This window comes from Trichoplusia ni, chromosome 6 (assembly GCF_003590095.1).
Source record: "Trichoplusia ni isolate ovarian cell line Hi5 chromosome 6, tn1, whole genome shotgun sequence".
In the NCBI taxonomy this organism is placed as follows: domain Eukaryota; kingdom Metazoa; phylum Arthropoda; class Insecta; order Lepidoptera; family Noctuidae; genus Trichoplusia; species Trichoplusia ni.
In genome coordinates this window covers 9113597-9129697 of record NC_039483.1, presented here as the reverse complement: position 1 = coordinate 9129697, position 16101 = coordinate 9113597, and the positions used below count along the sequence as shown (strand labels likewise).

The following is a 16101-nucleotide window of genomic DNA, read 5'->3' as shown; positions in this document are numbered from 1 at the left end:
GACACTCCGACTTACCGACTTCAGAACCGCTGTGTCACGCTCTCAGGACCAAACACGCCACCACACGGATTTATATAAAACTAGGTCTCTACTTGTTCTGTGTTTTAGTTTGAATGGAGTGGTTGGAGTCACAGAATTAAAATAAATATTTGAAGCCTATGTTTTAGTTGTATCGCGGGGGGTTTCACAAACATACAATTCACATGCACAAAGACACCCAGACTCAGAACAAGCATTTTTGGATCACACAAACGCTTGTCCTGCGCGGGGATCAAACCCGCGACACCACGCGCACAGTGGTATTGGCGTGATGACCTCAACTACTTGGCTATCCGTGTAGTCCGAAGTTTACTTTATCATAACATGAGGAAGTAAATACGTATACAACATGAAAATATAATGTATGTAGTGAAATAATACACCTATTATTTACACTCTTCCTCTATATTTCTTTAAGTCCTATCCACCCAAAGGGTATCTGAGAGAAATCTATTCTTTTCTATTTTATAATGTATTAAATAGATACGAATAATATTCATACATTCGGTCTAGATTATCAAGCCTAACGTTAGTATCCCCATCTCCAAATCTCATAAATCTAAACCAGTTCCAACAAATTACAGTCATAGCGCAGCACTAACATGCACTTACGACTAAACATATTATGCGTCCTAAATTATGTCAGATCTTGTACGAGAAACACTTTGTCTTTACAGCGTGACAAAAGTCTTGGCAGGTTATACATTTTTGTCACGCAGCGTGCTAAACAGGTTATTAAATGCAAAAGTTCCAGAATTATTATTGTTTTGTTCATTTTAGAACCCGATATAATAGCTTTCATTTGTTTTTTGAACTATTCGAGTTTAGTTTAAACGTACGTGACGTAGAGCATTGATAAATAAACGAGCCTCTAACTCAATTTGAACTCTATCCCTATCCTATAAGGTCGATATTTGTTATTTGTTAAGGTTTAGTTCTGGTAATACTAAGGCTCGTATTATGATATAAATTATTACTTTAGAATAATGATAATTGTCTCATTATATATAGACTTAACGTGAGTTGACATTTTAAAACAAAGAAATCATAACACATCTTGTTCGAGTACCTTATAATCTTGTCGGATTATCCGTAGTACTCAGTTAAAATAAGTATGGTCGATCTTCATACAAGTGCCAAGTGGGCCAACAAATCTGTCTCTTGAAATTGCTAGCGCAAATAATAAACTAATTTATTTTTTGTCATGGCAACTCTTTTGCCGCGGCCTAATAGACTGTGGGTCATGAGGTCAGATCGCACAGATACAATAATATTATCAAGTCACTCGTGATATTGCATCAGAAGTATAAGCATTACAATGTAATCTTCGAGAATATTCTTTGGTGATAGAGGATTTTTTTATTCAAACATATACCTACCATATTAAGGAATTCAATCCAATCAAGATTTAAGTACCTAATTATGCACAAACACAAACCAATTTTTTTATACTATATAAGATGCTCGTAAATTTTCAGCTTACCAGAATTAAAACGGAACTACTTACACGATATTTGCAGCACGAAAAGTTATTTACCTTTCTTGATAGCTCCTTGATCAAAAACATTATTATGACAGTAAAGGAAAATACACAACGAATGCTACTTTATTTAAACAACGTGCACTTAACGATCTCTTTTCTCCGACATCTCTCGCTAACACAGAGTATTAATCACACACCATAATATTTATTTCTAATACACATTATTATGTTATCGATACAATCCATAGACAAAGGTTGTTGTAAAAAAAGAAGTAAATCGCTCTTTTTTACGACCAGTAGTAGTTCAGCATTCAAACGATCACAACTAGAATCCGTTGAACACAGTTTTATTATAAAACAACTGTTTATTTCAAAATATTTTTTCTTTTTTTATCAGGAAGTGTTTGTGAACGTGATTTTCGAATTGTGAAAGTGAATTGAAGCGATAGATTTGATAACGATTTATTATTTGAAATTGGAATTCTTTATTTTATTGTTTTTTTTTTCGTTCAGTTTTATGGTTGTAGCGTTGTAGTTTACAAGTTGCTTGCGCCATTGAATGATTTAACCTTTTTACCTGATTTGGTTTACCTACACTTTATTGAGTAAGGTTATGGAGTTTTAAGAATTAGTTGATATAAAAATAAAATTCAAGATATTCTCTTCCACATAGAAATAAGCCACAATTTCTGAATTTCGTTCTCTTTGGTACAACAAAAATACTTAAAACAATATTACTTATTCCAGCCTCATTTTTCCACAGATATCACACGACCGACATTCCGTAGTAAATAAAAATGCCAATTAAGTCAGGCACCAATGGCTCAACAGTTTTAATAACACGAGTCGAAAATTAATTAAGTGTAAGGCAATATTTTCCGCTACATTACTGATTGGGAAACAAATTACTGTGACCACGTGACCGGTAGTAAATAAATCATTTTAAAATATTACCTTTTTGCTTACCACTGTGCATAAAGGTTCTATATTTATTGAAGGTTTTAACAAAAATTAAAAATAAGAAAAAAAAATTATAGCGTGTGTGGATACTTTGATCTATTTAAATTTGCGATGTCCGCGTCTCAATTGGAATCGAGGGATCAAAGGTCAGAAATTTTCCAAAGTTATGTTCTACTGGGGAAGTAATTTAATGATATTTTTTCCTATATATGCCAACGGTACGGCAGTTCTTTCAAAATTATCCATTCTCCAAATCCAGGAAATCATATCCTTCACATTGGATGTTTGAGATAATCGTGAATCTATATTCGCTTACTATCAGGGCCTATTAGGTCCTGCTAGAGACACGTTGATCCTGCTACTGAGATCCGCGACTCTACAATGTAGAGTCAGGATGTTTTCAGTCGGTGAAAGTACAACATATCTTTCCTTATTGTTCTCAGTGTTAAAGGTCATCTTTACATTCTATTTTTTAACCTGTGTTTTTGTTTAATTAAAGTGTCCGATAAAAAATAGAGACCCTGTTTTATCACACTCAGCTAATTTCATCTAAGTGATTTGTTTATCCCAACCCTTTTATTATGTGAGTCAATATCAAAAAATATTTTCGTTATAACGTTTCTTTGTATATCTGCAATAAATTCTGATTCCATGTCAGTATGACGTCAAAGAGTTTTGGCAGATCCCTGGATTTTCCCGTGTCGAATCCAAGAGAGAATGGAGTGTATCAAAATATGCGATATTTATTCCCCTCCTGGCTTCGAGGAAAGTGCGTTGTTGTTATGGTTTGCTTTGTAGAGCCGCTACAGTTTTTATCGGCTTTTTTTTTAATTTGGTTCAGATTTGTAAAAAGTTCTAGTAGAGCGGCTAAAACATTTATAATAGAGTATAATTTGCTTATATATCTCTTAAATTCACCATTTATTGGCAAAATCAAACGAAATCCTAACTATGACTTACTAAAAAAAGTAGCTAAGTTCTGTCCAAAAAACTGAGAATTCCTTTAGGAAAAGACAAAATTAGTAAAATGAAATCGGTTAAATACTTATATAATTAAAGATAAGAGCTGTAAATTGACTAAAAATAAGGAGGTAAAAGATCATTTATTCCAAGATTCATCATTTTGGAAGATCATCAGTTACAAAGACGCCAAAGACCGGAACGGTTATGTCTAAAAATGATCGTACAGAAATAATATTTGTACCAACGCACGTCGGACACAATGTATGACTGAAGTCATTTTATAATGACAATGAGTAAGATCTACATGCGACACTTTGTACCCCTCGATTCCATGGTCAGACGTCTCAAAACAAACTCGTGGCACTCAACTTCAAACTTCCAAGTGATTTTGACCGATCGAATCATGTAAAAAATAACTTTCTCTTCAAATAGTAAAGGTTGAAATTCGCATAGCATCATTCTCGGATCGAGAACGCAAGAAAATAAATAAGTGTATGGGTGTTAATTAGTGAAATGAGGTCTTTTCTAGCTATATTTTTGATATTAGTGTGTTTTGTGGACAAAAGTTATGGAACATTCGCTGAGTTTATGAACAATCTGCCTACTGAGGTTGCAGTGAGTCGCTTTTGATTTTTATTTTGTCATTAATAATTATTTATTAACTTCATTGGGCTGTAATTAATCCTGCTTTGCTTGTACTGACTTGAAACAATAAACAAATTATTTATTTGTTTATTTATTTTATTGACGCGTATATTACTGGTTAAAATATAAGAGAAATATTTTTTGCATGACTTTTTTTTTATTTAGTAAAATAATGTATACGATTATTTTATTTAACAAAAACATTTACATAGTTAAAAATAATTAATTTTAATCAATTAAGTTTTCATGATTTGTAAGAAAACACTTAGTAGTTTTATTTACCACGTATTTTTAGGGTCTACAAGCTAATTAAATTTTACATTGCTCATTTTTCTTGTTTCTCAATTAAAACTATTTCTCATAAACAAAACTTTTTGTTGTTTTCTAATCAAATATTAATTAAGCGGATTGTTTTTTAATTAAAATACTAGCATTTAATTACTAAACACTCATTCATGTCTTTTGTCATTCAAAATAACAAAGTTTCATATTCATATAATTAATTCTTACCTTAATGTCTCAATTTTGTACAATTCGTCCTTATGTATTTCTGGGTCACAAGCACGTAATAAAAGTTATTTTCTTTCTTTCTTTCTTTCTTTCAAATTCCAGATACATTATCTACTAACCTCACTAAACTGTTGCATTGTAAAACATAATGCAACATTTTAGTTAAAAGGCAATTATGACTGAAGAAATTTTAATTTCAGCGTGAATTTAACCCTATATTTAGGTATCGATTTTGTTTTACTAATGTGTGATTTGGCAGTACATTAAGGATGGCAAACGATTGAAACCTCTTCATAAAAGACTTCTTGGTTCAGGTCTGTAAGAAGGTCCACGTAACAGTCATTTTTCATCATTACTACCACATGACATCAAGGCTTGAAAACTGTAAGTATACATTTAATTATTCTATGGGATATTAATGAATGATCGCTTGCTTACATAGTTAACTGAGTTGACAGTAGTACTTAATTAAGTAATTAGTTTTCGTAGCTTATTAACATTTCATGATTTACATTACTAAAGTTTTAATTTAATTTAATTTGATGTTCGTTAAAGTATACTAAAACTCTTAAAAAGGAGTCCAATTATAAAAACTCGAAGTAGACCCCAGATGATCGAGACTCATATGCTATGCTATTGATAAACTAGCTGTAGCACGCGGACTCACCCGCTATAAATAGAAAATGATCCCACGGGAACATGAAATCGGGATTAAAGTTATCCGTGTACCAAGTTTCGTCTAAATCATGGTTTTGGGTAAAAGAAGAACAAACATCGTATGGATAGAAACTGTTGCATTTATAATATTAGTAGGATTAGCATTATATTAATGTTTTTGAAAAACATTTAATTAAAATCAGTACTTTAAGTTATGAAATCTACAAGTGGCGTAAGAGATTACTCACTTCTTACGACATTTTAAGATTATGAGGAAAGGCAAGCAGTTACACCTACCATGTTATTGTAATACATTTTAATAACATAATATTGTTCATTGAAATATTATTAATACACAATACTCCGAGAGCACGTGTCCTAATGGTTTATAAAAGCAACAAACTTTGTTGTTGAAAATATCTGCTTGTGCCAGTACGGAACAAAGACATTTTGTGTTGTAATGTTGTAACTTTGATTAAATCTCTATACAAGAACCTTGGTCAAATGTGAAATGAAACCATTTGAGTTGATTCGAACCTTCGTTTTTTTTAACCCATATCCAAAAAGAGAGGTGTTATAAGTTTGATGTCTGTCTGTGGCATGATAACTCCCAAACAGATTTACAATTTCAATTTAGTTTATTTTGTATGAATTCTGTGTGAGGGTTGAAAATTTTTACCATACCGTGTTCTTAATTTTATATTTAATTGGGAAATTTCTTGGCACACATGACTGATGCCTTTTTGAAAACGGGAAGCCAAAAACACTGTGCCCTGTGTTGCTTCCATAATGGTATCACTTCTGATAGAATTTATAGTAGCTATTGCCATAGATGGGGTAGATCTTCAGGCATAGCCATCTTCCCAGCGAAATAAAGTATTTTTAATTTCAGATGCTTATAATCTTTGCACAATACACCTATTTTGATTCCTCAATGAATGTCTTCTAAAGTGACTTCGTGTTTTTATTAAAGACAAACAAGACACAATGGCTAGCCAAATATAAACACGCAAAATAATCATGATAGATTTCTCAAAATATTACGTTATATGGGACGTTTGACACCTATTGTCCCCTAATTATCCCACGCTTGATTATTTTTGTTCCACACGGTTGGTATGCCTAGGCCCCTGTGAAGGACGAAGTCAAATTGAGGATTGTTTTGAAATTGTTGTACTTCAAATGCTTTATCAAAAAAATACGTATAAGTTTTAAGCTAAATATGAAAAAATAACCTATTTCATTCTTTACTTAATTAAGAAAGACAAAAATGAAGTGGGGCAGATAAATCGTCTAATAATAGTTAAAATTTGGGCATATCTCCGCAAAATTATATTTTCAAACTTATTTATCAATTTATTTTCGATATTTCGAATTATTTTCATTTGAAGTCCATAACCAGGTGTATAATCAGTTAGATAAATATACTTTCAGAACGCGTTCAGTAATGCTTGGACATCTATAACAGACGCCATCAAGAAACCAGTCAGACTAAAGCGCCTTGGTCCTGGAGGAAGTAAGTTGCCATTTTTGTTCGATATCCTATATACAAGGTTAGAAGCTTTTACATTCACAGTTTTCTAGGCTAGAAAGGTAATGGTAACATTTGCCTAAAAACGAAGTGGATATTGCAGTAGTAACTTATATACCACTGACTTTCTTGGCTCTGCATCTGAACATTTTTCAAACACGCTAAAACCTAAGTATAAACGAAGGTCTTTCTACGAACAAATTCCAACGAAATTGCACAACTAAGAAACAGTATGGCTGTTGAATCAAACGTCTTCCAAAAAGAACGTTTTAATTTCCTCTAAATCTTGAGCATCCTTTCTTCTCCTTTCAGGACTGAAATCAACTCCGTCTTATGAAATAGGTTCTCTACCTCCTGAAGACGAAAGAAGTATATTCGGGAATCCTGGCGCCACGCCGCCTTCCTATTTTCGTTCAACAACATACTTTGGTAACAAATTGACATTACCGGTGCTACCTGCACCAAAGTATAAGAATCTCGATGACTGGAGGGAAATGCAGAAAGCTCATTTTGCCAAACGAAAAAAAGTTGCCAGTAAGTTCCTTTTTTAAAATGATTCCCGTACTAAGGAATTAAAACCTTGTATCGCGGGGGGTTTCATCACACAAATGCCGTCCTACGCGGGGATCGAACCCGCGGCACGTCCCACTCAGTGGGTTTGGCTTACGAACCGATCATAAACGAAGAAGTCAAGAAACATGAAGTTATTAATTAGTTAAATATTAAGTTTTATTTAAAATACTTGTGAATACAGATACAAGTCAAAATACGACGCCATATGACCACAATCTGTGGTCCATTAATATAACTCAATGTGACCCTAATATTGCAATAGTTTTAGTACCTTGGCAAAAATTACTTATACATGCAACGAAATTACTGTCGTGATATATAATAGGAGATGCTCGACTAGTTTCGAAACTGAATAATGTCCTTAATCATGAGCTCATGACGTGATGGAGTCACGCAACGATCAGCTGCTCTGAAAGCAGCGAGCTGAAGTGCATCTCGATCAAAATAACGTGTCGTCAGATGGGCGTGTTGCTGTGATACAAGCATCAGGCACCAATTATACAAATGTGCAGTGTGCGCGCTGAGCTGACCATGTCACATTCCAGGACGAAAGCGCCGCTTTGGATTGATTCAAGAGTGCCAAGTCCTTAGTTGGACGCGATTCCCAGCCGATGTCTCCGTTGAAATAGAAATAAATAAGAAATGAGCTCATAATTAAGGACTTCGGTACTATTCAAAACTAGTCAAATATCTCCAATAATATTGCGTGAGTAAAGCCGTTTTAATAGTTGCGTTGTCACAAATTTTGTGTAGGTATGCAATATTCATCTCTCATGGATGAAAATAAGTTTTAATATGGCCTAAAATCTTGATTACAGACACTGAGACAGTGCCACCGGTGAAACTAAATAGAAATATTTATAAAAACCGTTTTATTTTTTATAAATATTAAAATAAGTAAGTACAGATGAACTCAAGGTTCAAGGCTCAACCCCCTTGACGCAACTGAAGGTACTACGACTTTAGTTTGTACTAGCGTGGTGATAGATGGCGCTGTTTCACCCCGTTTGACGTGTTTCACCGTGTTTTTTTGTTTTGTTTGAATCGCACTATGGCTTTGTTGCACTTGCCAAATAAAGTCTAGGTTCCACTGCTTGTTATATTTTAGGATTAAACTGCATGATTACCTCTCTCTGTCTCTACCTGATCTGTTCATCATGCTACATCTGAGTTAAAATTTTACCAGTATTATTCATAAGCATATGTAAAAATAATGCAATCCCTTAACGACTACAAGTTATTAAATAAATATTTTACTTTTGCTACAATGTGTTCTAAGCATTGCACAATTTGATTCTTTGTGACCACTGTTGGTAGAGTCAACCTTTTATACCGGAAAAATATACGATTCCTCCGGGAACAAAGTCTGAAGTTCCTCTCCGCAACACTAAGCTTTGGGTATAAAGTTGCATAAAACTTTTCATCCATATTTGTTTGCATGCGCTAAGAAGATTGCCGTTTATTTGCATAAGGGAATTACTCGTGACCTTTGATACATTTTCTGAACGTCGATCAAAATTAATTGACCTTCAGACAATTATCGAATTGATAGTTTTCTAAAATATTTTGAACTTTCCCATGTTAATGCAAGTCTCACTGAAATCCAAACAATTAAATACACTCTTTTATTTCTATGCTACTCCCAAAAACGTAATTTGATTTTTATAACCTATTCACTCTCAGTATACTATTTTTAGTATCCAAACTACCAAGACACATAATAATATGTATATAGAGCCGGTCATATGTAGGCAAACATTTAAAAGTTCCGAGTCCATGTAATAGGGTCATTTTTATTTCAGATCCAGCGCCTGTAGTTATATTCATAGAACCGCCTGATGAAGTAACAAGAGATAAAAAAGGAAGGACTAAACCCATTACAAGATACGACGACGAAAGTTTCGCTACTATGATGGTTTTGCAATAAGGGTTTGAACATTGAACAACCTCCATGTACAAAATGACATTGAAAAAGGCAAAGACAACAAAATATCATACAGTTTAACGTGTACCAAGTAACATATTGACACTAAGCGACAAAATGTAATTTGTTCCATCGCTCTCCTTAAATGACTGTCGTTGGGCGTTGCGTGGTGCAGTTTAATATTTTGATCCAAATGTCACTTACATTTCTACAAAACTTAATTGGAACTTACTTCAAATCCTTCAAAAGTTGTGCTTTATTTTATTGCAAAAATCCTTATAGATTGTTCTTTTTGACAAGTACGTGACTTAGATTTATCTCTAAAGTAGACTTGCGAAATCCGACTGTCAATGTGCACGGAGGTTGAGTCTATGTTTCTTTTTGTGAATTCAAGTAACGTTTAATTAACATTTAGGCTAATTTAATTTATTGTTATTAATTATGAAACTTATGTGGCCATATAAAATCTGGTGCCATTAAAGTTTGACTATGTTAGAATTAATTTAGCTTACCCATAATTTCTGAAATTCTGATAAATGAATGCTTGTCCGGAGTCTGTACGCAACACAAACATTAATATTCTAAATGTGGGTAATATTATTAATAAATTAAATTAACCACAGCTCTTTATAGCTTTGACAGATGGTTACTATTTTACTATTGATCAGGTTTTCAGGAATTCGGGGTTTTTAATCTGGTAACGCCATGAAATGCTTTTTGTAATTCTTTCTTTTAGTATTTCGTTGTTTATTAGTTAATTTAGTTTAGCCTTTTAGATGTTATTTTATTTAAAATACAGTAATTCAACTTCTATCATTAATCTAAGAATTTAAAGGGTCAATTTAAACAACAGCAAAACAACACCGAATAAAAAAGATTTGCTTCAAAGATTTGCAGAAAATTTTAGTAATTACACCTTTCAATGTTCAACCATAATGTGTTTTTGAATCCTCGATACAAAACAATGGGATAGTATAAGTTTGACATGTGTGTGTGTCTATCAGTAGCTGTCATCATAGCTGCCAAATGAATGAACCAATTTATGATTTTGTTTATTTTTCTCTTTACATTCAGGATTTTTTTTTATTATTTTTATTTATATTTGCTAAAAGTCAATTCAAGTTAGAAACCGCCACAAAGGTGCATTTCGTATTTTTACTTATCTCAAAACTCACAAAATACACAAAAAGAAAGTCTGAAAACCGTGGGAATAATTTGAATGTTTACTATATTAACAATATCATGTTGACAGTAAATCTGAGTGGACTTCATTATATAACGTCTGTTTCAATATTTTTCCGGCCATTATAAGGTTTGGACACACGTGCAACTGTTGATTCCATCAGGCGTTCGTGAATTGAATAATATGTTGCAGTTTTGTGTCTGTATAATCATAATTTTATCCGTTACTAAATGTTTTTGTGATGTTATAAGTGTTTATCCCATACCATGGGAGGGAGAGGTGAGTGTAAAAATAAAATGAAATCAATTAAAATTTGAAGCCAAATTCAGTTCTAGATATATTTGTATTTCTTTTTGTTTTTTTACGTCGTACAAAATTATATTTTTAAGGTTATCGATAAAATGCTTTTTTTTATTGTAGTTCATCCAAATAAAACGTTAATTTTATTGTAATCCTTTGCCATTTTTATTGTTTTTCTGTAAGTTGGTCTTTCAAAATTATTTAATGTTTTCACTTAAATCTTTCGCACGTATATTGTGTATATTTCTTCTAAAATGGTCACAGAATGTTAATGTATTTTTGCTCGTACTTTTATGTAAAATGTTGTCTTAAAACTATGACACATATTTAATGTTATCTTCACATTCTCTAAGTTGTATCTTATTACACAGCTGTAGGTTTGGCACTAAATGTGTAGGTATGTACTTCACAAGTGTAGTTATTAACTTACTTAAAAATAATTAATAATTGCTTATTATTTTCAATAATTATATCGAGATATTAAATGGCTTTTGAATAGCAGATTAAAAAATATTTAGTATTCCAAATAATCTAGTCTTGATGTCTTTAATGATACAACGGTTTACTTATGTTTATTTTATCGGTAAAGCTCGATTATTTTTGGACCCGACTGTAGCTCTTAATCATGATTAATATAATTCTCATGATCGAGCGTCAAAAACCGTTGTATCGTTTTAGTATGAATAATCACAAAAGTTTCTATAAATATATTAACATCAATTTGTTCACTGTTTTTTTCAGGATGCATTTCAGACTACCTGGAATATGATAAAATCTCAAGTCCCGAAGCGCATTGATCAAAAACGATTAAAACGTACAGGTACCCTTTTTATTAGTATTGCACCCTAATAAAATCACTTTGGAAATTATATATTTTTTTACATTTCCAAACTCTTTGTCGTGATTATAATGGAAATAATTCAGTTTCACCTAGATATAGAAAAAGACTAAGCTGGACATAGTTACTGGCCATTGGTTCAATATTCGATTGTTTTATCAAAGGGCCTACCACTATCATGTCTTCAATTAAGATTTTAGCACTTATGGAACCTAAAAAACGCACTACAAATCAAACGAGGTGATAGCAGATGATGTTTGGTACATGACACAGCAAAGTAGAAGCATGTTTCAAATAAAACTTATTGCACTTGACCACCCTAAACATTCTCTTGTTTTCGGCTAAAAAGCGAATTCGTGTGTGACTAATTTATCTTAAAAATTTAATGCACTGTTGTATAAATGACCCTCTATATAATCACACTACTTCTATACTCACACTAATTTTTCGTGCACTTTCAGGTCATTCGCCAATGAAACAGCACAAAAGTACGATATTTTTTAAAACCATTTTTACGAACCAGGGAGTACATGTGTTTGGACACACAATCTCTCTATTATTAGCTTTTAATAAAAAATCAATATATGAAGCAAGTCCATCACCCATTGGTTTAAAAGAAGGTCTGGCTCACTACCAGCCAGATATACTGATGTCATTCTGGGCTAACAGGTCGAAACCTGCTTGAAGGGGCGTAGAACAGGGGTATATCGACACCTTAAGTAAAACTGCGGTTGTGCGAACAAGACGGCACACCAAAGCAAATACTCCCTTACACAATTGCAATAGTATTACTCGCAAAAGTTGTAATACTTCCCCAGATTTGAGTTTTTAAAGGAGGAGTGTCCGTCTGTTGGTTGTTTAAAAACTGATGATGATGGTCTTATAATACAATATGAGTATTATTTTCCAGGCTCAACCACACCACCGACCACTGAACGATCAGGTTACATAATTATACCAATATTACCGGAACCAAAGTCACGGTATCAGGACTTGTACAGGGTGAAACTCCCGCCATCGAATAAGAATTATCTGGAAAGAGGTATGACGCTTTTCATAAAATACTAGATAGATAGATAGAATATTCTTTATTGCAGACCACATAAGTACAGCTGGCTCTGAATGCTATACAATGGTCACCTTTTCAGTTTTAACTGCAATTTGCGAAAGTTTTATCACAGTCTCTTGTTTCACCATAAAATTGACCTAACCTGATAACCAAATCACTGAAAAGAATCAAATGGCAAAATGCAGTAGCTATCCAAGAAAGAGAAAAAACGAACTCGTTTCGAAAAATGGAAAATAACCTAAGGGCAATAATATTAACATTCATGGTGAGTTCGGAGGTCCATGAGACCTCTGAGTCAGCACTTTTGTAGTTCCCAATCTAAGAAAATTGGGCCAAGGTTTCTGAAATTTCCATAATTATTTTGGATTTTCCTTGCTTCGTAAGACGTCGTTGCGCTGCAAGAGCACAAGTAAATTACCGAAGCAAATTGTTATTTAAAAGTAGCTTTTTGTAATAAAACAAAATGTTTTTTAATGTCCCCCCTTATTCCCAATCTAAATTGACGTCCACTTACAATATTACCGAACTCAACTAAATTGTTCATGAGACCGAGAGGGCAAATGTTAAAAATCTCCTTTAATCCGTTCCAGCGCAACAATGGTACCGCAAAACAAATCGACGCATCAAAATCAGAACAACAACAACGACGACGACGACGCCTGCACCGAGGCCGGAAGCAAGCGATGACTCTGTGTACTACATAGACTTCAAGAACTTCAAAGTCAAATTCTATTACAACATCAATGTAGACTTTTAGAGCAGAAAGTTCTTTCAAATTATAAGAGAAGATTTATAAGTGTTTTTTTTATTTGATATATTCTTTGTAAGGCATGTTATGCGGAGGAATGAGAGTCATGCGGTGAGGAAGGTGTTGAGTATGGATGTGGATGGATATAGGGGAAGAGGACGACCAAAGAAACGTTGGATGGATTGTGTGAAAGACGATATGGCTGCAAAGAGTATTTCTTGTGAGATGACATCAGATAGTAAGGTATGGAAGTAGAAGACATGTTGCGCTGACCCCTAATAATAATTAGGATAAGGGCAGGGGAATGATGATATATTCTTTGTAAATGATTGTCTACATATGAGTCGAATAGAATCCTCCTAAAAATGGAAAAGAATCTGCAACCCGATACCGAACGGCTTTCAAGAATGATGCTTAGTTAAATCTTGATATAATAAAATTGTATATTTTTCTCAACATTCCGATAAAGACTAGAACAGCATGACAACTAAAAGTGAAGTTTTGCTAGGCGTTCCAGGTTCTTACGTAGGTACGTACAACTCTTCATTTCGGCTTTCTATTACTGCCATCTATTTTTTAAACATCGTTAAAAATACTCATTAATCTCTCAACATTTGCTTTGTTTTAAGGGCAACACTCAAATCATAAATCCACAGCAATACCAATACGAAATCACCAAAGAGTTTCTATATCCTTACTAATATAAAGTGTTTTTGTGGTATTATTATGAATATCCATAACTATATGAGAGAGCTCATTAACATTTGGGTATTCCAGACATGATTAGGTTGATATACATAATACACGCAAAGGTCGGTGACTTAACGAATGTGACGTCAGATCACGTGACGTCATAGTGGTGACCATCACGCTCTTTTATTTATGAGGTGGGGTAGAACTGTACTAATTAATATCAGGAAGTCAGTTGACCGAATATCAATTGAGTATTTCGTGCCTTTCAGAGGAAAATAAAAGGTAAAAACAGACCTAATGGAAGTATTTTTATTTATTTCTTTATTCTATTATAAAAAATACATGTTATCCTTATGAAATAGTACAGTCTCACAAAACAGTACACACTGTTTGCCTGTGAGATCAAAAATGTTTTTGTGTATAATATTAATATTTTCAATCTATACTAATATATAAAGCTGAAGAGTTTGTTTGTTTGTTTGTTTGAACGCGCTAATCTCAGGAACTAATGGTCCAGATTGAAAAATTTGTGTTGAATAGACCATTCATCGAGGAAGGCTTTAGGCTATAAACCATCACGCTGCGACTAATAGGAGCGAAGATACAATGGAAAATGTGAAAAAAAACAGGACAGGTATAAATCATAACTTATATCTTCTACCCATGGGGACGAAGTCGTGGGCAACAGCTAGTATTAATATATAATTTCAATATTATTATAATATTTCCCTTTCTCTAACTTATATTACGTAATGATACTAATATATTTTCGTATAATTTATGTTTAAAATAATCACTTACTTAATAAAAAAGGACAGTCAGAGAACACAGTACATTACTCTGTACAATGTTTTGTTTCAATATGATCTTATCATTTTCAATAGATTGGCATAAAATTATTTAACAATAAATAAGGTTTCATTGCCAATATTTTATTCGATGTATTGGATAAAACAATTCCTGGAATTTGTGTAATTAACATGTACAAGTATTAGTTTCAATGAAACGAATTGTGAATATGGAACTTTTAATTAATATTGACATATATAGAATGCATTTAAATATGTATAATAAAATTAGGTCGATGAAGGAAAAAATAATAAATCCCGACGCAAAAAGAGGGGTGTTCTAAGTTTGATGTGTGTGGCTGTCTGCCAGTCTGCTTGTCTGTGGTATGATAGCATTTGTTCTGTTGTTTGTTCAAGAACATGTTTGATAAATATTGGTCGAGCCGTTTAAAAGATGTGGGGTCAACATTTTGACAATCTTATTTTTTCTAGTATCAATACTATCAATGTAATCCCAGAAGTTTTACACTTAACAAGTAAAACGTTTTGGAAATGACCCTGCCTTAAAGATCCATTCAACAGGAAGTTTACCATCATCAATATTTGTCACATCTTCCAACAAAGATCACAAAACGAACCCACATAACCTTCGTCCTACTAAAGCCACACTGCCTTTTAGTTTCAAAAATCTAACAACCCACGCCATCCCTCAACAAAATAATGACCAAAAAGCCACAGATGCCAGACACCCACACCGCGAAAAAACCAACGAGAATAATCGTAAAACATTTTTTTTCATCATCAAAGGGAATAAAAATAAACATGACATTTTCAGTTGACAAGGGTAAAAAACTTTGGACGTCTGTTTCACCTGAGACGTGGACTGGTTAAAGTTATGAGGGATCGATCGAGGACAAAGGAGGCTGTGTAATGATGATGAGGAAATATGTGATTATCTTCCTTTGTTTTATATCTCTGTGTAGGCAAATTGTAGCGGGCGGTATATGGTAAGTATTTGAGATACCCATGATGTTAAAAAGGAATCCTATTATTTGGACACATCTATCTATTCGTAGGTCCGTCCTTCTGTCACCAGGCTGTATTTCATTATCCGTATTGACTAGATAGTTCAAAATTAGTTTGAAAGTATTTCTCTGACAAAAAAATGAAGCTTAGCAAAGGTCACAAAATTTGATG

General features: G+C 33.2%; 2 protein-coding genes across 8 annotated transcripts; both read left to right on the top strand.

The window, feature by feature from the left end:
- Positions 1–1813: 1813 nt before the first annotated feature.
- On the top strand, positions 1814–9381 carry LOC113495342. Of its 6 annotated transcripts, XR_003400709.1 has the most exons (6): positions 1814–2447; positions 3878–4060; positions 6692–6773; positions 7101–7322; positions 8180–8312; positions 9164–9381. XR_003400709.1 is itself a non-coding variant. In XM_026874028.1 (5 exons), exons 2-5 carry the CDS (start codon positions 3959–3961, stop codon positions 9286–9288), a joined length of 531 nt encoding a protein of 176 aa, XP_026729829.1. In that variant the 5' UTR covers positions 1814–1954; positions 3878–3958; the 3' UTR covers positions 9289–9381. The 6 variants fall into 6 exon arrangements, 5 of the variants coding, with proteins under 5 accessions (XP_026729829.1, XP_026729828.1, XP_026729827.1 ...); XM_026874028.1 differs by lacking the exon at positions 8180–8312 and having other exon boundaries at positions 1814–1954; XM_026874027.1 differs by lacking the exon at positions 8180–8312 and having other exon boundaries at positions 1814–2127.
- Positions 9382–10412: 1031 nt separating this feature from the next.
- On the top strand, positions 10413–13465 carry LOC113495343. 2 transcript variants are annotated; one of them, XM_026874029.1, is made up of 5 exons: positions 10413–10747; positions 11510–11588; positions 12068–12094; positions 12517–12648; positions 13266–13465. In XM_026874029.1, the coding sequence occupies exons 1-5, from the start codon at positions 10652–10654 to the stop codon at positions 13430–13432; spliced, it is 501 nt and encodes a 166-aa protein (XP_026729830.1). In that variant the 5' UTR covers positions 10413–10651; the 3' UTR covers positions 13433–13465. The 2 variants fall into 2 exon arrangements, with proteins under 2 accessions (XP_026729830.1, XP_026729831.1); XM_026874030.1 differs by lacking the exon at positions 10413–10747 and adding an exon at positions 11055–11165.
- Positions 13466–16101: the final 2636 nt, after the last annotated feature.